Below are 22,365 nucleotides of genomic sequence, written 5' to 3'. Positions count from 1 at the left end.
GTCAATCCAGAAAAACCTATTCAAATGCCAGTGCTGGTACACAGAAAAAAACCTTGATAAAATCAAGTCACACCAGAGAACAAGCCAAATGATATTCCTGGAGGGCCAGAGCACATGCTGGAGATTTTATTTCACCTGTACATGTGCAAGATAGAGGATTGAATGGATGTCTTTAAAAGATACTTAAAATTTCTGATATCACTTAACTAACTTGAAAAGGATTCTGTGTGACTGGGAGAGGTTTGTTTGGATTTCTGCTTAGATTTAAACTGAGGGTGCCACTGCATTATCACAAAGCCTGAGCAGAAACCTTCACTGACAGTTTGGCACATTTTTTAAACATGTATGAACTAAATACCAAAACAAGGGCAGCTCATCTGGATCTGTGTCAGCAGCAGAATTTGATGACAGCAGCAAACTGTTCTGATGGGGAAGGGAGTTTTCTGCAGAGCTCTCATCCTCAAGGTAATATAGGCCTTACTATTTTAGCAGTCTTGAATAAGAGGCCAGAGATTTGTTTCCTATTCTATTAAGGTAAATTCACGTTGGTAGAACTATAAAATATATTCGGTTTTTGTTAACTTTGCTGACTTAGGCTAAAGAAATTCTATTTATTCCTAATACCTAATTTATTACCTAATACTTAGACTGACATGGTTATGGTCAGTCTAACCAAGAACTGCATTCTCTGTGGCAGCTGCATCTTTCCTTAAGCATTTTTGCAAATACTATTTTGATCATAAGTGTAGAAATTCACATGTTGTCAAGAAGGGTTAGAAACAGTAAACAAGACTATGGCTCCCACAGGGCTTCCTAGACAGGAATTTTTCAGTATCTGTACTCTGCTAATTCTTTAATATCTGTATTAACACATATATTTTTACTTCTCTCTGGTACCACTACAGGAAAAATCAAGAAACTTCAGAGAGATATCACAGAACATTTACTACATTCAATTGAATCCAATAGTGCTCCCTATTAGAAATCAATCCATTTTGATGACACCTGACTGTTACAAACAATGGAACATGTTATTGTGGCTGTCATTTAACCATTCTAGTCATAATGCTCATGTCAAACGCTAAATAATGCGGAGATGGCATGACTTCCACACAGCCTTCCCTTTTAGTTCCATGCAGAACTTGCCCTCAGCTCTCTGTACACACTCCCTTCTCCTATCAGCCTGGCAGCAGCTTTGCTGAATTGTTAAAATCTCCCCACGGCTGTTTTGCTTGAAATTTTTCTTCATGTAAAATTTTTGTTCTGTTGTAAACATTTAAATCCCAGTTCCAAGCACGAAGATCATTTTGGATCTATTATATGCTTCCCAAATGCTTTTCTCACCATCCCTCCTACATCAATTTAGTGCCCATTAAAGGTGTTAGATTGACCAAGACTTAGGGTTGATCTTCATCCCCTGAAGCTCCAGAAGAGCTAATGGCATTGCAAGTTTCTACCTAGAGGTGCCAAACTGTGTCCATCGTGACCTGGTGGGAACTAAAGAAGTCACTCTGGGTGGTTTATATGGCATGAACATGGAATCAGCACTCTTCCTGCACCTATGGCTATGATGGGTCAGCTACACACAGCCAAGTAAAACATCAGCAGGCTCAGCTTTGCTCTGGGGAGTCATGGTTTATCCACGAGGTACCAGCATCATCATTTCACATGTGGAAGGGGCTGCAAACAGAGATTGCTGCACTGGTGAAAAATCTGCATGCAGCAAATCACTGACACAGCCTGCACTGCTGAGAGAGCTTGTGCAAATCACAGGGAATAAAACAAGCTTTACTCAATGCAAGCTACTTCATCATCTGTTTTACACCAAAGCCTTCATGTTACACCTCACTTAGTTTATCTCCCCTTGCTAGCAAAGAGAAGCAAAGAGAGGAGATGATCACAGAGAGATGCTGCAACAGAACCAGATGGTCCAATTCTCCCAAGCCTTGGCATTGTGTCTCTTTCTGCAACTTTGGTATTTTTATCTTCTCCCACCCCCCTTGGTCCCATCTGCACCTTCCTCTTTCTCCATGTCTGTCACGTTGTTTTTCAGCTCAGCCTCCCCAGGAAGAGACACTTATGCTGCCATGTTGGCCACACTGGATAAAAGGATGGGACTCCTCTGGATTTCATGACAATATGCCTGAGGAGAGCAGAGATTTCCCAAGACTGCTTCCCAGTATGGGAAAAGCTCTGTGCTGAGCTTCCATGTGAGGCCCCACAGCAGGGACAGAGATCCCACCACTGCTCACAGGCACTGAAGGTGAACAAAACAGCCCTGAAGGAGCTTGTGATCATCACTTGTGATCATCTGCAGGCACTTTGGAAGTGTTTTTGCACAGCTTTTACCCTCCACCTCATCCCTACTGTTGCCTGCCTGTTCTCCAGCCAGGCTGGATCTTGTCTCTCATTGCAGCTGCTGATGCCCTCCTGCAAAGCCCCTTCTCACACATCTACCAAGAACAGAAGGCAGAGCAAAGGGAATTTCTTTCTCTTTGCTCTTGTCCAGCATGAATTGTGAAAAAGAAAACCCACATAAAACAATTATCCCTTTGCTTTAGCTGCCAGCCAGGGCTGACTTCAGCAGACAGGGTAACTCTGCAGCAGTTGGTGATCTGGTGGTATATTGTGATAATAGCTGCAAGTTCCCCACACCCCTTTCTTAATGACTGTACTTGTCACCTATTGTCCTGCCTTCCCTACTCCACACAGTCCTAGCCACGCCCCCAGTTTTCCCTATTGGTTCCTGTACCCTAACCCCACGTGGCCCTGGCCACTCCCTCGGGTTTCCCTATTGGTTCCTGTACTCCTAACTCCGCCCCTGTACCTCCCCTGTACCCAGAGGTCACTGGGCCTGTGTGCTGTCCCTGCCCCTCTCTGTTTCCCTATAAAACCCCTTACCCTCCGCCATCTTGCTGTCTATGCTCCACGTGTGTCTATGCTCCACATGTGGCTGTGCATGTGAGGCCTTCGCCCTCGAGGCATCTCTGCCTCGGGGAGGTCGTTGGCCTCTGCTGCACCATGCGAATAAACATCTTCCATGGACACAACGCATAGACCCTCCTCGCCTCCTTTATCATCGCCGGTTGTGGAAGCAGACAGACCAGAGCTAGCCTTATGGCTCCCCGGCCGGTGAGAGTGCAGTGTCCAGCCCTGGGACAGAGAGTTTGGAGCACTGAGGCGCTGAACTGGGCCGGGTAGAGAAGCTCTAGGGTAAAGTCTGCTGCAACATCCTTTAAACCGCAACAAATGGCGCCCAACGTGGGGCTCGAGCCACCCTGGAAAGCATCCCCCTGCAGCCGCAACTGCGGCAGGGGAGTAGTCGCATTTGGGAAGCCATTTCCCCGACGAGAAGCTTGCATTCAGCGAGAAGACCGAAGGGGCGGCCGGTAGCCTCTGGAAAAAAGTCGCGCTTTTCAAAGAGGTCGGCCGAAAGGCGGTGGACCATCCCGAGTGCTTTTTTTTTGATTCTCCGTGCGTGGTAAGCCCTCTGGAAAGCCCCTTGGGAGGGGAGCCAGTGAAGGCCTGGTCGGCTTGGTACGGGGGTCCCGTTTTTCTTTTTAGTTTGTTCTTTTTGCCTTGGGGTGGGTGGAGGGTTAGAGGTGGTGTCTTGTCGAGGTGAAGGGAGTCGCGCTCCATGCGAAATCTCAACAAGAAAAAACCCACTTCTAACAAGGGGAGACCTAAGTTTTGTGCCCCCATTTTGGGAGACGTTTTTCTTATAAAATTAGACATATTTTATAAGGAATGGGGAATCAGCTGTTGTGTGGGAAGTTTTTGCGCGCGAGAGATAAAGTAAACTAAACTGTGTTTTGTTTTATTTAGTTATCTGGCAGTGAAAAACCCTTGTTCTCTCCCTAATAACCACCTTCCCCTGCATGTATCCCCCAACATGGTGCTGGCCATGTGTTAGTAGCACCCCCTCCTCCACCAGCTCGTGCTTCCCCTCTGTCCCTCAGGAGAGAGCTGATCGTACGCTTTTCAGCCTCTCCTGTCCCTTTCCCGGGTTAGAACTGGCCACTCTAACTCGAAATCCCTGCTAACCTCCTTTCCTGTGCCCCAAACCTCAGCCGAGCTGACTCCACGTGTTTTCCAATATGGCGCCGGCCGCATGGTCAGGCACGCCATGTTGTCGTCTTCCCCTTGAAATTTTCCCGGGCTTGCCGAAGCTCCACCCCCTGCGTCCCTCGTGTTCCGTTGTAGCCCCTCCCCCCGCGTCGGTGGGCGCTCTCTTCGGTTACAGATCCTTCCCCATCTGAGTGTTTCTCTTCGGTGCGGGCCCCTCCTCCCATCCTCTCAGGTGTTCCCTCTCAGCCAGAAGCAGCTATGGCCTGGCCAAGAGCAGAGCCGCACCTCCAGTAGCCCGCGGAAGGCTCGGAGGAGCCGGTGGGGCTGCACCTCTAGCTCCCCGCGGCAGACACTGCCCCCGGAGCCCGGTGGAGCTGCGCCAGAGCAGTCCCTGAAGCTGTGCTGCCGTCCAGCCGTGCTGGGGCCTAGTGGAACTGTTCCAGACCCGGCAGAGCCACAGCAGAGAAAAGCTGTGTGTCACCCAGTGGAGCTGCGCTGCGTCCAAAGTTTTCTCCCTCTCCTAAGCTGAGAAAGACTTCGGTGACAACCCCGTTGCTGCTGCAAACCCTGCCTTCATCTTAGCAGCCCCAGCAAAAGAAAAAGAGACTACAAACATAACTGCACTCCGAAAATTCAGCCTGTACTTAATTCCAACATCAAAATCAGCCAGCTGCATCATCGTTTTCCCCATACTTACAGCAAAACTAATTTTGTTATTGCTTTACATTATGTTGTTTTACCATTTTCCTGTTGTTTAAAAGTTTGCTATGAATGTTTTTAGGAAAAGCCTTTCCCTCTTTAATTTAGTAAAAAATGGGGAAATATTGTGATAATAGCTGCAAGTTCCCCACACCCCTTTCTTAATGACTGTACTTGTCACCTATTGTCCTGCCTTCCCTACTCCACATAGTCCTAGCCACGCCCCCAGTTTTCCCTATTGGTTCCTGTACCCTAACCCCACGTGGCCCTGGCCACTCCCTCGGGTTTCCCCTATTGGTTCCTGTACTCCTAACTCCGCCCCTGTACCTCCCCTGTACCCAGAGGTCACTGGGGCTGTGTGCTGTCCCTGCCCCTCTCTGTTTCCCTATAAAACCCCTTACCCTCCGCCATCTTGCTGTCTATGCTCCACGTGTGTCTATGCTCCACATGTGGCTGTGCATGTGAGGCCTTCGCCCTCGAGGCATCTCTGCCTCGGGGAGGTCGTTGGCCTCTGCTGCACCATGCGAATAAACATCTTCCATGGACACACTGCACAGACCCTCCTCGCCTCCTTTATCACCGCCGGTTGTGGAAGCAGACGGACCAGAGCTAGCCTTATGGCTCCCCGGCCGGTGAGAGTGCAGTGTCCAGCCCTGGGACAGAGGGTTTGGAGCACTGAGGCGCTGAACTGGGCCGGGTAGAGAAGCTCTAGGGTAAAGTCTGCTGCAACATCCTTTAAACCGCAACACTGGTAGTCAGATCAAGAGCCACAAACCCCTTAAATTTATTCTTAGTTTCAGTCACAAAGAATGTTCTAAAAGTAAAGCAATGAAATAATGTTGGTCTTAGTGGCATGGCAAATAGATTTATAAAGGAGTTTGTTCATATATTCAAATATATGCTCTACATTTAAATTTAATTTTCAATAAGTTCTGCCTTTGTATGAATATTATTATGTACCAAGGATAGGGTCTCTGATTCTTTAGCCCATGTACTCTGATATAAATTAGTGTCTTGCTTTTAATCCTCCCTCTGCTTTTATTGCATTCATTGAACAATAGGGAAGCCCACTTGTAGTTAATTTACCACCTGATGACACTAAATAAAAGTTGCAGGGCTTCATTTATTAAATCTCTCCCTGAGACCTGAAACGCTAGGCATCCAGTCAAGGCTATGTTTTTTATTAAGTATTTTCATCAGTGAAATTACAGTATTTATCTGAACAAACATGAGGGAATCCAACATAAACCAGCTTATTTGTTGGGGACAGTGTTAAGTCAGGTTGATAGTGCTGACCCTTATGTGATTGTACAAAGCACATTATTATATTATTTTCATTCTCAATATTCATTATTTTATCACATTTTCTGGCAATTTTTCTGCTGTGAGTTAACTCCTTTCTAGTCTGCCTTTTACTAGAGCATTTTGGCACTCTCACAGTAAAGTTAAAGGAAGAAAATAAAAATAAACTTGTCCAAAAGGAAGTATCCCATTCTCTGCGTGCTCCAGCTTGCTGCAGGCTGTGTCACTGACCCAAGACTATTTCTCATGGTAAATTCTACACTCACCTTGTGAGGTCAGTGCTGTTTCAGGTGCATTTTCTGCCTTTCTGGGCAGACCAGTCCCTTTGTTCCCATGAAGAGCACAGGCTCTATTAAGCAGAAGCTACATCAGCTGGAAGCCCTCTACTTACACCAAATGTGAAGTTTATACTTCTCTAATCCCCAGCACAGGACTTGTAGATTCTGAAGTGTCTGCAGATGTCTCCACTGTGATTTTTAAGTGCAGGATCTCTCCTGGCTCTTACCTGGTCAGCTCCTGCTCGATGGTGATGATGTGAGTCCTGTTGGCAGAAGGACTTGGGGTGCTGATAAATGGTTTTTTCTTTGGCTGCAAAAAACCCAAAAGATATGTACTGAAGAGAGCTGATTGGCAAGGAGAATTTTTGGTCTATGTGAGGTTTTGACATTTTGAAGTTTACTTCTCTTCTAATTCATAACATATAATATTTTTAGATGTCCCAGAAAGCAGATGATCTGTACAACTTTCCCTTTGGACAAATATTAACACACAGTTTCCAAAATTAATTTGTTCCCTCAAACCTCAGCAGCTGCTGACTGAAAAGGCTTTGTTCCTTAAAATATGATTTGGCATAACATAACCTAACAGCATACCCATGTCTATTATTAAGGTTGAATTGTCAAATGAATTGTGTCAATGTAAATTAAATGCTGGGTTTATTTTTTCTTTCCCTTAGAAGAAATTTCCACCCCTCTTCAAACTTTCTCATGAATTCAGAAGACACATTTTCAAAGACATTGTTATTATTGTTTATGAAACGTCAAAGTTTCCTGCAAAACACTTCGACGTTTTTCCAACATCTCTTTTTTCAAGCTGAGCACAAGAAATACTGCTGAGCTCCTTGTTCTGTTATCTCAGATTCATCTCTCTGACAGCATGGAGAATGGTTCCACAAGAAACAAGTGTTTTCCCAGCTCATTGGATATACAGCAAATACCAAAGACCAAGTGGGCAATAATGTGCCCATCAGTCCCAAACCATTTTTCAGTAGCATTGGCATTTGGACATAGGGAAGTATGGAAATTTCTGCCCAGGTTCATGTAGCTTTATCTAAATGACAGTAAGCACTTAGCCCTTGGGCTGAAGGTCAGTCTAATGCAGCCAGGTTATTCTGTATCTCTCATGGGGATGAACATGTCCAAAATCCCCACTCTGGACTGGCTTTGTGTGATCCATGCCCAGTGACTGAGGGCAGCTGCTCTGTCTGCTCTCACAGAAGCACTCAGCCCTGGGAGCACTGGCACAGCAGTCAGCACTCCTGGTGCCACCAAATCACTTGGACTGAGTTTCTTAAAGCAGAGCAGGTCTTGCTCACACCCTCCTGCAGATAAATAACTGTGGGAAGCAGTGAAAGGAAGCCTGAGAGGACAGGGCCTCAAACTGCTGAAGTGCAGTCACAGGGAAGGACAGGTAGGCTCTGACATTCACTTTGATTATTAATGTGTCATCATTTTGCAGATGCACTGAACATGCACCTGCAGAGAGCTAAAGGACATCCCATTAGCCAGAGGAGATTTTGTACCTCATAAATGTGCCAAAACAGTGTTTAAAATAACCTCTTTGAGGGGGATAAAAGCATGCAGAAGCATCTCAGTAAGAATGGAATCATAGAATGGCCTAGATTGGAAGGGACTTTGATGACCATCTTGTTCCCCACCCTGCCATGGGCAGGGACACCTTCCACTGTCCCAGGTTGCTCCAAGCCCTGTCTAACCTGGCCTTGGACACTTCCAGGGATCCAGGGGCAGCCACAGCTTCTCTGGGCACCCTGTGCCAGGGCCTGCCCACCCTCACAGGGAAGGATTTTTCCCAATATCCATCTAACCTTCCCCTCTGGGAGTGGAAAGCCATTCCCCCCCACCCTGTCTCTCCAGCACCTTGTAATGTGACATCCCATGCTCATTGGCTTTAGCTATCTTTCATTTTCAATCTCTTGTATAACAGGTTTTTTCTGCTTTATCTTTCTGACTTCAGAAAGGGGCTCAGCAGAAAGCCAGCACTTTTTTGACTTCTGCCCTCCAAAACTTGATGTTACATGTACATCACCACATAAATATGTAGACATATAAACTCCTTCATATATATTTGTGCCATGAAAAAAGTCCAAGCCTTTAAAATTTTAACACTGACTATCGACATATTACAATGAAAAGTGCTGAAAGAAAAACAGTCATATAAACAGCGGTATTTGAGCAAATTCATGCAAGCTGAAAAAGGAGTGTTAATACAAACCTGTGTTCTGTTTGCACCAAAGCTCTGCTGATATGAAATCTACAATGGAAAGGAAAAAATAAATATTTAGTAGACCACCTGGTGATAGCAATAGTTGGTTTTGCTAATATAAATGGCATTATTTTTATTAATACAAGTTGTTAATATCTTTTATACAATCTTATTAGAAACCAAATCTCAATCTGAGAGGATAATGGGACTGTAAATATGTTTATAAGGCACCTGATTTACCAACATGATCTTATTACAATTAGCATTTATGTTGTCATTACAGTTCTATCAAATATATTTTTGAACCTGTCTGCCTACATTTTGGTTCAGCTATTTATGGCCATTATTTGTCATGCAAAATTTGAGTTTAAAACCTAATCTTAAAACAACTGTGACTAAACATTTTCATCCAAGTCTAGCAGGAAGGCTTGGAGGCTCAAACATCAACTGGATAATTCAACACCTTCTGCCCTGGATTTCTCAGAAATAAATAGAAAAATTTATGACTTTACCTTTTCACTTTCTTAAATGAACAGTAATTAAACTGAGGATTTCTTAATTCGAATACTGTTTGCCATATGGTTTTTTTTAAACTAAACAAGCAAACATTATTTAGATTTGCTTTTACTAGAAGAAATAATACATTCCTAACCATTTTAATAAACTACTGTTAACTCAACTTTTCCAAATGTGAACAAAAAATAGAAATTCTTTTCATGAGCATAAAGCCATCACAGTCCAATTCAGTAATAACAGCAATTTCATACTGATATGAATTTGTTTAAAAGGTGACCTAGACAATGAAGCAAGTATAATTAAATTGGAAACAGCTAATTCAATAAAGTACTGATGTCAAAAGTAATAATCAGAGGAAATTTTAGTGCAACACTCATCTGCAGAAAGGATCATTTTAGAATAATGGTATGCTTATGTGAAGAAATTTAAAATACAAAATGTCTGATGATGCTTGATTGAAAAATAAAACAAAAAGGGGTTTATGTTAATAGATTTCAAGATGACCTAAAAAAAAAAGAGACATGGAATTGCTATCATTAATATGATGCTACTGGTTTATAGAACAAAGAAAACCCATGGAATTTGATTAAAATCTTTGCTTCCTGGCTTCAAATGGTTAAGTACAATTAAGTTTCACCCAACCTGAGCATTAAAAGGTGCTCTATTTAGTAGGTATTATATTTTCCAGGAGCCAGCTGTCACTGCACAGGCAGTCAGGGTACCCCAACCCTTCTCTCTGTGCATGAGGAGAGCTCAGCCAGTGCCCAAAGCTGCACTTCACCTGCCCTCAACACAGAGGGCAACTTCTCAACCTCTTCCATTTCTGTCTGCAGAGAATCAACACGAGTTTAATATTAATTCAGTCTCTTTGTCCCCTGGCCCAGCACACTTATTGAGCTGAGGTCAGTATGAAAAACACCCAGCAGAGCTCTACAGCAAAGGTCGAGTTCCTCTGCCCACTCCTCAAGCATGAAGGTGAAGTTCTCCTGTCCAGCTCACATTTTCAAGCAGCTTCTGACTGACCCAAGGCAGGGGAACGAGATCCTGCTTGACCATAAAAACCCTCAGGCCATTCCAATCCAAAAGTAATATTTCTGGCCTAAATATTTATTTTTACAAAAACCTGTAAGGCACTTAGATATACAAAATTAAAATGAATAAATAATTTGTTGTCCTGCAGAGCTCAATTCTCTGTTCCCATGCTGATCCCAAACAGCTAGAAAAATCACTGCCTGACTTGTCAGCTGAGCCAGCTGGAGCTGAAAGCCCCAGAGCAGGAAAAATGTGGAAGCCCAGTGTCATTTTTCCAGAGTCACTTCTCCTGACTACCACCACACTGCAATTTGTCAGTCAGAGTCTCTCAGTCCCACATAGATCTTGTTTCCCTGGAGACAAGTCTTTTAAATAGCAGTTCAAAACTCCAACCAGATTGAGAGAGGAATTCAATTAAAGGAAAAAAACCATCTTGTTGCACTGGGGGTCTGGGCTAGGAGAAGCTCCTGGAACATGTATTTCTGGTTTCCCGAAAAGCATGTCTGGGGTTGTTTAATTTATTTGTTATTTCTTATCCACTTCTTTGTCGTAGGCATGGATAAACACAGTAAGATTTTAGCTGATGATTCAGTTATACTGATGTTTGCTATTTTTTCATTATTGGCTAACAACTTGGATTACCGCTATTTTTCAACCTTTCTGTAATTTAAACATTTCAACCTTTATGTAATTTAAACATTTGCTTATTTATAACTTTTTGACAGTGCATATAATATTGTTCCTGCTGTTTGAGATACTTTAAGAGGACAACAAAGTTAAATAATAGTTAATCTTAATGACTTGCTTTTTAGACCAGACCCTGCCAAAAAAACTATTGGACTGAAGAGATGTTGGATCAAGAGATGTTGGATCAAGAGATCTCCAGCCCACTGTTCACTCTCAGAAATTCTGTGAAGTGGGGATTTTGGGAAAATTGGTGACTTCTTATGATGTGATGCAGCTCAAACACTATTCTCTGAAAACATCTATTATCCATATGTAGATACATATGTATCCCCATGAAGATTCCCAATGGCACCTTTAAGGAATTTTTTTTTTTTATGAAGGAGAAGATGGATACCCTTATGCTTGAAATACAGCTCTTTGGAATTTCAACCCACATTAATAAAAGAATTAGTGAAAGTTTTTCATTTCCAGTCAGCTTTGCAGCAGTTACTGATGGAAAGAAAACAGAAAATCTCTTCCAGGCACTATTACTTGCAGCAGTGATTGGCTGTTTCAATAAGTTAAATTTCAACAGCCATAAAAAAGATATTCTAATTAAACTTCTGTTTTCTTGACACTTTCAAGCACAATTTCCTCCTCTACCTGTAATGTTAGCAAATGAAATTTGGTGCCAACTTCCCAAGCAGATTTCCAAATGTTTCTAAAGAAACACCAAATATTTGGAAGTTTTTCCCCTTCCTTGAGCCAGACTAAAATGAAGAAATAACTTCACTGTTGGGCTAACAGCTCACTAGCTACTGATCAATATAGATCATGATTTACCACTGAAAAATCAGGGAAATATCAACTATTTCTTCTTCATAGCAACAGAGCAGATCACACAGAGGGAGGAAACAACCTCATTGGCTTTTAAATAGTGTGAAAAGATGGTGTTATGTGGCTTTGTTATGCCAGTATGGATGGGAAGATGAGAAATAAACCTCTGTAAAAAGTGATTTCCTTCAAAGATACTGTCAAGACGACAGAAGAAAATTAGTAGCTAATCTTGCAAAGAAAAAAAATATTTAACGCCAGCTGAATAAGTTCTTTATATGACTGAGCTGCAGGTTTTCAAAAAAGTTTAGTGAAAGGTTAAAATTTTGTTCAGTGCCTAGCCCAAAGCAAATTATGGACACAGGATTTGTATATGGTTCAGTTTAAATTGCTGAAGTATTTGGTATTCTGAAATTGGGAGAATTTGTTATTAATTCAATAAAATTGAGAAACTTGTAGAATTAGGACAAGAGTCCTGTGTCACATATTTAATAGAGAACAACATATATATGCAAACAATTTGTCTAGTAATTGCAATACTCATATTTATCACTTTAACACAAGTAGCATAAATCCACCCACATGTTGTACCTGAGTTTATTAAACCTGAGTTCAATAGATTAATAGGATCTGATTTCAGCCTTTAAAAATCACCTACTTTTTCTTCCTACAAATGCTGATCTCCACAAACAGTATTTTTATGAAGAAATTAGTTCTACTATTCTTATCATACAAAAGTATGCCAGATTATTCTTGAAAACATTAAATTTACTTCAAAGCACTGTGGGGTGGGGTGCTTTGTTTTTAACTGAACATTAGATATTTATCATGGTTAAGACTTTACAGAATTTTGTCAACCAGAGCAGGAGTGACCAATGCAGTGAAGAGTACAAGACTAAAAATGATGGGACCTAAAATGATTTAACTTAGGACAAGAACTGGATGCTGTAAGAGATCTCTCCAGTTAAAATAACAGAGTTTCCAGAAAGCCTTCTCCAGCAAAATTTGTCTGAATCCTCAGTTAGCTAGGTTTAACTCTTTATAATGTCTGTTTATTCTGATTTTTTCCCATATAAGTCATACTTTTGTATTTATATATAACCTGCAATTTTTTAAAAAGTGCCCTTCTAATCTAAAATAATCAAAGTTCTTATTTAAATTATACAGATTTATTACAGACTGAGGCTCAACCCTGTTCAACTGTGGAAACAGTGCTGAAAAATGAGATGGTGCCTCTCCAAGAATGGTGACCTGAATCAGTGGACTGGAATTGTTGGTTGGAAATGTTAACCAAATTATTCTCATGGAAGTTTCCCTGTACAACCTTCAACTCACCAAATTTAGGTGCAGAAGTCTGTTCCTTTGGCCTTTATTGTCTGAAAATTCACATGGGGCTGGAAACTCACTCACTGAGCCTCTGTGAGCAGAATTAGCATCAGGATGAGGAACTTTCCCCCAGCTGACTGCTCAAGGAGCTGTCGAGAGGAGCACTCTCCCTCCTGGCACTAAGTCCTTTTGGAGTGCATTTATTCTTTCAAAAAAGAGACCAAAGAGACAGTCAGTATATGACACAGCTTCAAAAAGAAGCAATCTGTCTTAATAGCCAGCCAAGTTGGGAGCAAAAGAAAAAGCCTGGTTTTTGAACCCTCCTCCAAAATTTTTCAGTCATTTGATGGTGCAGGACAACTGAAATAGGCAATTGTTAACCATTATTCCAACTTCATACACTTCATACATTATTCCAACTACAATACACTTCATTTTTTTTTAAAATCATGCCATCATAAGAGGAAAAAAATGAAAGGAGAGGTGAATGTAGTGCATAAAACCTGAAGAACCTCTTTTTGTCATTACCTAAGCTGATGATTTTTATTGGTAGGAAGATGAAAGTCCTTACAACTGCAGGCTTTGATCATCTGCTCGTGTTTTATATTCTACTGTAACATTTTAAATTGCTAGAGTTGTAATTTATAGTTTCTAACTTTGTTCAAAATTGCTAGATATAGCAATGTACAGATTTTTATATTAAAAATAATCAACTTTGACCCAAAGAGTTTAAATAAATGCCACACTCCATTTGGAAAGAAGTGCTTAGTTATTTTTACCTAAAAAATAAAAAAAAACAAAAACCAGATGGAAAAAATGTAAAACACTTAGTACTGAGATCAGCATTGATCAAGTAGAATTATACAAATTTTCAAAGTCCCACCACAAAACAGCATTAAAAAGAATCCTTCTTGTAATAGTCTTTGGAGATAAGAAAAAAAAAATAATCCTCCTGATCTATACAGGCTGAGGATCCACTGGGTGAAGAACAGTGTTAATTAATATTTACAATTTTGGATGATTTTTACCAACCTGAACACCAGTGAGATTCAATTCTCACCTCCTCTGACATCTAAAATGTGTGCTGGGAGCACTCTGGCATAATCTATAAGCTGTTGAGCAAACATGCCCTAAGACAAGTCCTGAGAGATGTCTATGCAGGAAAGAACTCTTTCTTTTAGCAAAAGACAATTACAGTGGGTTTGGGGGAAAGGATGTCTCTGATCACTTCTGCCCCTCCTCTCTGCTCACATAATTCCTTTGAAATGATAAAGCTGAATCTTAACTCGTGGTGACTCAACTCATCAGTTAGTGGAGCTGAGAGAGGACCTTCCCTCCCCTCAGCCTCACCTGTCATTTTCACTAAATCTTCACTTTCTCCTGCACTGAGACTGAGCAACACCAGGAAAAAAAGGGGAAAAAAAAGGATAATGAACTTCAGTCTGCCTTGGATGAAGCCCAGCAGCAGCATCCTGCTTACTGCTCTATCCAGTGATCCCTTTCATGCCCTTGCTAGACATTTCTCTCTCATATCAAAACTATTTACTTTGTCATTTTCCAAAAACTGCTTTGTTACTCAAATTTTGCCCAGGAACACCTCACCCTCGCTTTCTCAGCCCTTTGAAAGCACATTGTCAGGTATTAGTGAACTATACAGACCATGGGGGATTCCCTGACTTCTTGGCTTGAAGGGGCAGAGCCTTTCCAAGATATATTTTGAATATCAAAAAATCAGCATCTCTGTTAGGAAATAAAACTGAACTAAGCAACAAACACAACCAAAGTCTCAACACAAAAGGACAAAAAATTTGACTAAAAGGTACTCAGTCATCAATTCGCAATAGGGAACTGAGACAAGGTCTTGTACTGATGAGGGAAATTCAGAGCAGAACCCTCACTTAGGTACCATGTGCTTCATCCTCCAGGGAAACCTCTCTCACTTCATTGAGCATAAGAGAGTCTAGACAGATTGTTTCAGGAGACAAGCCTAAAATGAGGCAGAAAGAATACCACCCACAGGGAATTTGTTAAAATTACTGAAGATACAGATTGCAGAAAAAAAACTCCTCAGAAGACTTTGAATTAAATTCTGATTTCAATAGACTATTCAAGGAGAATTTATTTTCTGTATACTCTCCCCTCAGAAAAGGAAAAGAGATACATTTGGGTTGCATGCTTTAAAGACTGGATTTTTTTCCCATAGATAGAGGGAAATCAGAAGGATGAAGCACTCAAGAATTGTTTAGCAGCAACTTTTCATCTTAAAAGTTGACAGAAAATTTTAATATCAACTACTTGCTAGAAAGATAAATTCTAAAGAGATTTGATGAAAAATGGCAAAAATAATGGGGCTTATATCACCATAATTATATCCTGCTTTAAAATACATAAGCAATGAGGATTATCATTACAATTGGATAACAAGAACGATAATATAAGGAATGGTATTCCTTCTGTGAGTGATTAGGAAAAAAATATGTTCTCTTTGTCCATTATGGGGTGGGGGTGGGTGAGGTGGAATGTGAAAATCATTGAAGGGAAGAGTTGCATCCGGTTTGATTTATGCCTGCTCTTCTTTTTATGCGTAGCCTGGGGAGCCTCATGATGATGTGTAATGAGTCAGGGTGAAATGTGTATAAATAAATGCACTGCACAATTTGTGAAGGCTCCTTAAAGCAGCTTTTTTATACACTCCATTCCAAATTGCCTTTTCTGGGGGAGAGATGGGAGACATCAAGAAAAGACAGAGCTCACACAGTAAGAAAAATCTCCACTTGTATTCTATTTCTGTTCTTGCCTTTGGTTGGTTTTGGGTTGGTTTTTTTTTTTTCATTTTCCTCTTGTTCAGAAGAAAAGCCACTGCCCAATATTTCATCCTGATGCAGTGATAAGCAGGTGGGCAAAGTTCAAGATGAATACCTGTGACAGATGTCTGTATACAAGTGAGTAACATGCCTTCTCCTCCCTGGAGCTAGGGAACTCCGTGGGATAAATATAGTGTCAGTTTTACCAGGGCAGGATCAGAATATCATTCCCTCTTCCTTTTTCCCTTTTCCTTACACCTCCAGTCTGCAATTCACTTTTTTCTCCTAGAATACCTGGTGTGAGAGTTCGAGCAGCTCCTTCCCTGGCAAAGGAAAAGCTATAATAGCCAAAGGAAAACCTGTAATATCCAATGATCTTCATTTATGGAAAAGAGTGTGAGGAGCAATCCACACACCAGCAGTTCAAAATCCCAAATTCCTACCCAGCAAACAGAATGACCCTAAATTCTTTCAAGAACTCCAAGTGCCCCTAATTACAAAGGGGAGCAGAACTGCAACTTTTCTATATTACGGTAAATCTTTGTTCAACCACAGCCAGCTAAGGTAGCCAATCCAATAGTTTTTTTACTGGCAAATTATAATTAATAAATCAAGATATATTCATCCACTTCCATCTTTTGTTTTATATTCTCCCCTCCCCCAATCCTCACTCATTTGAAAATATATGGAAGATATTACAGTAAAAACCTGAGTTACAATGTAATTCAGTCCACAGAAAAAAAATCCCTTCACCTTCACAATGTTGAGGTTCAAAAACAGTTCTTTGTATTTATTTCTTTTTATTCTCTCAAATTTGCTTTTCAAATGTGTTCCCTCTAATCATGAGGAAATTTTTAATAATTTACAAGACTGAAAGAAGAGTGATTTTAAGATCAAAAAACAGTACTGAGCAATTCAAAATAAAATAACAAAAACTGTCACTGACACATAGAAAGGAGTGGGTGGATGTATATATAGGCAACAGGATTTTTTTTCTGTATGAAATGTTTTATCTAATTTCCCATCAGTTTATGATGGAGAAAGTTGCTAATATCAGTTATGTTATTCAATGGTAGCTGGGGGAACAGTGTCACCCATTCTTAGCAGTCCTTTGTTAGAAATGAGTTTCAAATTAACCATTTACAGATTTATCACTCTAGGACATCCCTACCCAAAATCTAACCTTTATTTAGTAGATGGTGAAGCTCAAAATTATTGAAAACAAGCTAAAGTTCTGTCACGGATTTGTTGCAATTATTGCTACTCACTGGAGACAACACACCAGAAATATTTGCTATTTCTGCCTGAACTTACTTGCATTTGCTAAGAAAGTTGCTTGAGAGTCAACCATATTTTTTTAGGAATCAGCATGTTGCCTATCTCTCAGCAATTTTCATTATCTAGGGAAATTAGGACAAGTAGTTTTCTTAGTTGGGTAAGTACCTGCTAATGGTTGCAATTTATTAGATTCACTGAAACATCATCATCCAAAAGTAGAAAGGCATCTCCCTTTATGAAAGGAAAGACATTTGAGCTCACTGTCCTTTGATAAAGGTCTCTGCTGTGTTGATGACCAGAGGAGGAGAGACAGTTATCTACAATGGCATCCAATTCCCCTGGCATTATCCTCACTCACACCTCCTCTGTCTTGCACCTCTTGGCTCTTTCACCACCTTCAAGTTTAGAGTCATATTTATCAAAGGAAGCTGGAAATCACCAGTGTCTGGATTGTGCTTCTGATCTGATTCACAAAGCACTTCTCACAATGTGAAATGCAGTTCAAGGATTGCTGGAGAGCCAGCAGAAGAACAGCAGCTCACTTATTTCCATAGAAATGGCCTCATTGCTCTGCAGACTTGGGATAATTTATAAGCAGGGATTCTCAGCTGAAAACAGGGGTCCTGCTGGCAATGCCCATCTATTTATACACAAAGAAATTCAATTTTGAAATTATTTAAGAAATATCACTTTTAAATCAGTGAGGTGAACCTCACCTGGACCATTACAAAAGCACTGATGAGGTGCAGAGAGCTGCACGGAGAGAATATCATAACAAAACACCTTTAAAATGCAAATAGATAAGACATAAGACAAAGCATCTCTAAAATATAGATTATTGCTATAATTACATGAGAAATCAGCATATTTACAAGAAAAAAAGCTGTCATCATTTCCATTTATAAGCTTTTGTCTGCCTGTTAATATTTGCTCGTTTTGTGTTTCATCACCTTTCATTTAGAAAGGTTTTACCCAGACACAGATGACTGAGTTTAAGATTACTTCAGAAAAAAAGAAAAAATTATTGTACATCCTCCAAAAGTTGTTGGTTTCCAATCCCTACCTTATAAAACTACATCACAAATATCAAAGAAATGGGTTTGTCTGAGGTTTTGTTGCAATTTTCCTATTTTGTCCCTTAGTCAAACAACAAAATTGCTCTCAGTATTTTGCTGATATTAGTTATTTCCTGTACTTTAATTTCACAGGTGAAATATTCTGAACTGTTTTCCTAGAATAGCTATACTGAAAATGAAAAAATATATATCTCTTCTTTTTTGAAATGGTTCTTAAAGAGTAACAAAGATTCAAAAAAGTGAACTTTTACAGATTCATCCAATTCAATGTCTTACAGGGAAAATGTCCTTCTCAAAGTTTTGGGCATCAGAAAGGAGAAAGCAAAATGCATGGAATGGGAAGGAAACACTTATTTCTTCTTAGCTTACTTACTTGAGCACCACTATTTATAATTGTAAGTGCTGTGAGGACACAGCATGGCAAAGATGCTCATGCTTAGCTACTCCACTTTGTGTGCAAGATACTTAATTCTGAATTTAATTGTGATTTGAATGACGATTGAAGCAGATGGGGAAAACAGGAGTGCTCCGTGGGATGAACAAAACATTTGGAGACCACGTAGAAAGAGAGCAGTGCTGGCACAGAGGGAAGAACAGCACAGATCTCATGTCCTCATCCTCCTGTCTGTGCCTAAAGGAGCACAGCAGGACTCAGGTGAGGCACTCACTGCCATACAGGTTAATCCAGATCATTGTGTTGCTTTCTCTCTAGAGTATTAAATATTCTTTATAAACAACAGGTAGGACAGCAGCAAACCTTCCTTGGATGTGCTGTTGATGTCACAGGGATGTTTCTCACTGCCAGATCCTTCAGGTTGTGACTGTTAGCAGCCCTGGCAGGGCATCAACTCCACACAGCTGAAATTTGGTTTTCAACCACCTTACTGAAACAGTGACTTAATACCCATTGTTTGCTCTGTATATTTTGGGGGTTTGTATTATCGAGTTTCCTGCCAGGTAAAAATGGCTAGCTTCAGTGTTGGCATTGAACAGAATTATATATTCAGCTAGAAGTAACTTATTGCACCAGCTGAAAGGTAAAGTTAATTATGAATATCCTTACACACACTATGAGTTCCTTAAATTGAATTCAAAGGGTACATACAGTTTAATTTCAAGATATGGGAGTAGATTTTTTTCTATGATTCTGCTACTGAATATATTTACACGCTATATTCTATTTTCCATTTTAATTTCTCCTTCACTGATAGCTTCTCAAGTGCCAATTTTTATTTCTGACATTTTGGCAGCACAGTTTATGAATTAATTATAAATTTACATGTATATACACACACAAAAAGATTCCTTAATTTTCTAGGAAGCTCCACCAAAACAGCACAGGTTTCTGCCCTGGGCATAAAGCTTTTCCTTTTTGACTAATTACCCCAAACCTTCAATTTATACCCTCATTTTAAATTTCAGTCCAGCAGCCACTGTAGGTATCGTTATAAAACTGCACATGATCCACAAACTGGAGCATTTGTGAAAAATCTGGAAGAAGTGAAGGCACCTGTGTGAGCAGCTTGGACCACTGACATCCTGACTTAGTTTCAACACATTAGAAACCCCTGAAATTAAGATAACAATTTTTCAAAGTTAAAATACATGTTCAGAAAGTCATGATTCTACTTTTTAATTCAGCTTAATTACAAACAATATATGCCTGTGAGGACTGTCAGCAGCACTTCTCTCTGAAGAAGCATCAAAACACTGAGATAATTTTTACTGTGGGAGACGATGGGAAATACAAACCCATACAAATTATAAATATTCACAACAGCTGAGTCCACAGAATTGTTCGAGTTGAGCATATATACTATCAAGAGATGAAAGAAAATGAGTTGTATTTATGAGACATGGCAGCCTCCACACACTTTTCTTGAAACTACTTGTTCGTGGCCTGGAAGGTTTTGTAAATGTTGTGATAAAGTAAGTGCCAGAATAGGGAGCAGTCATGCATGTGATAGGAAAATTCATTGGCGTGGCAGGGGAATATATATGAGCACTTGCATTTGTTTGTTTGCTTGCTCATACTTTTTACAGCAGAAAAGAGTTATTATACTGGATGCTCTGAAACACTGCTAAAATATGCAGGATTTTGCAAAATATCTTTGTAATTGTAAAGAAGAGATGTTCTGCTTTCTTTTAGGAATGATTATAGAAAATTGGTCATGGCAATGTAATATCCTGTGTTATGTGGCTTCATCTCTCCCCATTCTGCTAACCTGCTGGAAAAGGTTGCTGTTGATTTATGCTTTTGTTTGTGAATTACACTGTAGAGTTTCAGAGGCAATAAGAGCTAGAAAATTGCTTCTTACAGTCAATGACCTCCTTGTAGTTTACTTCCTTATTTTATCATAATAGAGACATTCACTTGATGGAGATTTCCCTACCAAAGAGAAGACTCTGATCCTTGACCTTAATGAACATGTTTTCCTACCTGCTCAAAGCATTACAAGTATTTTAGTGGCAGCCAACTCTGAGCAGAGATTTAAATAGGGTTTGTTATTCAGTGATAAAAGTGCAGTCTACTGAGATAACTATTGCTGTTGAGAAAACAATGGTTTATCCTTTAGATTACAGTACCTCTCTCATAAACTTCCATTTCTCTTGCCCAGCAAATTCATCTTCTAAACAGGACCAGCATTGCTTGATTGTTGCTGTTAAGGCTATTTATCTGTAGCTCAGAATGAAATGCAAGTCTCTAACGAGGGCCCAAAACTTGGAATCTCTGGGAGGTTTTTCCCTGACTCCACAGGGATTTGATCAAACTCTAAATGCATAGAGCAATTATATTTTCAGATGAGGTACAGAGTGCTGTCTTCTGTCAACAATGCTCATGTAAATGAGGCTTAACACCACCACACTTGAGCTAATGGAATTGCTCTATGAAACCATTGAATCAGTAAGGTTGGACCTTTAGGATCACTGAGTCCAGCTGCTAGCCCAGCACTGTCAAGTCCACCACTAAACCATGTCCCCAAGTGCCACATCTGAATGTTTAAATGCCTCCAGAAATACTGCTTCAACAGCTTCCCTGGGCAGCCTGGTCCAGGGCTAGAAAACCATTTTCTGTGAAGAAATTTTTCCTAATATCTGACCTAAACATCCCCTGGCACAACTTGAGAGCCTTTTCTCTCATCCTGTCACTCGTTACTTGGGAAAAGAGACTGATCCTCACCTTACAGTTACCTAGGAGAATCAGAATATACTCATTTGGAAGGGAACCACAAGAATCATGAAGTCCAACTCACTGACCATCATCCCCGGACCCTTTTCCACTGGTCCAGGTCAGAATTCCCTTCTTAACGAAACCAAATTTATAAATTCCCATTATCCATCATTCTCCACCCTGTATCTCTCCAAACACCAAACTTCCCATCCACACCTGAGACTCATGGTCGACCCTATTTCACAGAACTGCAGGAGCTCCAGAGACGTAAAGCTCCCAGGTTTGTCAGAAGAGGTGGCATGAAACGACCAAGGAGAGAGGCAGATTAATACTCCCACAGAAGAAGTGTTTACAGAGCAGATTAAACCATTATTAGACATTCCCCACGACAGATGGCACTGGAGAAAATCAAGCGTCATGCGTTCTGCCACTCACAGAAATAGTCACTAAATAGGATGCAGAATAGTTGCTAATGAAGATAACACGTAAGAGAGTATTTTACTGCTCTGAGGCTTAATTTGACTCACAGGGAGCATTTCCATCTATCCCAGATTGCTATTTCTTTTTACAGAATTTCTTTAATGCCTTTTTTTCTTTTTAACACGTTTTGTTCTGTTACCTTGATGATAGGGCAGTAAACAGCAGAATGAGATTTCTCCTAGGTTTCTTGACAAATTTCGTTCCCTAAAAAAAGCAAGTGAGGCTGAAAAGTCAGTTTTCTTTGTCTTCCTTTCTGTGCCATTCCAATTAGAGCCTCCCTCTGTTGATGAGTTCTTGCTTGTCTCATCTTGTTAGATGTTGTAGTCTTTAAGCGAAACATTTTTATATGCAGATTTTTGATGTCTCCTTAATTTAAATACCTATTGTCTTCTTGAAAATTTAATAGCCTATTATTCTGTTATGTTCACGCTTGTTTTATTCAAATTTTTCTATCTTAGTTTACAGCTAATGTCAGGTAGCACAGAAGGACAGACTGCATTAAAAGGAAATGCTCAGTGTATTACTTAATTTAAATAATAAGTATGAAATTGCTGTATATGAAAGTAAAAAAGAATGTCAAAAGTTCCCTTCACCCTGGATCACCAGGCAA

At 40.3% G+C, this 22,365-nt stretch overlaps 1 protein-coding gene across 3 annotated transcripts in view; it reads right to left on the bottom strand.

Annotated features, from left to right (window-relative positions):
- ZNF804A (zinc finger protein 804A) overlaps positions 1-22,365 on the bottom strand; it is a 361,702-nt gene that overhangs the window by 199,637 nt on the left and 139,700 nt on the right. For all 3 annotated transcript variants that reach the window (XM_085065957.1, XM_085065958.1, XM_085065960.1), the window contains exons 3-4: positions 8,581-8,619; positions 6,575-6,657 (exon numbers count right to left, since the gene is read on the bottom strand). In XM_085065957.1, coding sequence (XP_084922083.1) covers positions 6,575-6,657; positions 8,581-8,619 — 122 coding nt within the window. The remainder of the gene's footprint in view (positions 1-6,574; positions 6,658-8,580; positions 8,620-22,365) is intronic.

The sequence above is a fragment of the Lichenostomus cassidix genome, chromosome 7 (genome assembly GCF_008360975.1).
Source record: "Lichenostomus cassidix isolate B80296 chromosome 7, HeHo_3.0, whole genome shotgun sequence".
NCBI classification, from domain to species: Eukaryota; Metazoa; Chordata; class Aves; order Passeriformes; family Meliphagidae; genus Lichenostomus; species Lichenostomus cassidix.
The sequence above is the reverse complement of the archived record's forward strand: the minus strand, read 5'-3'. Positions and strand labels throughout refer to the sequence as shown.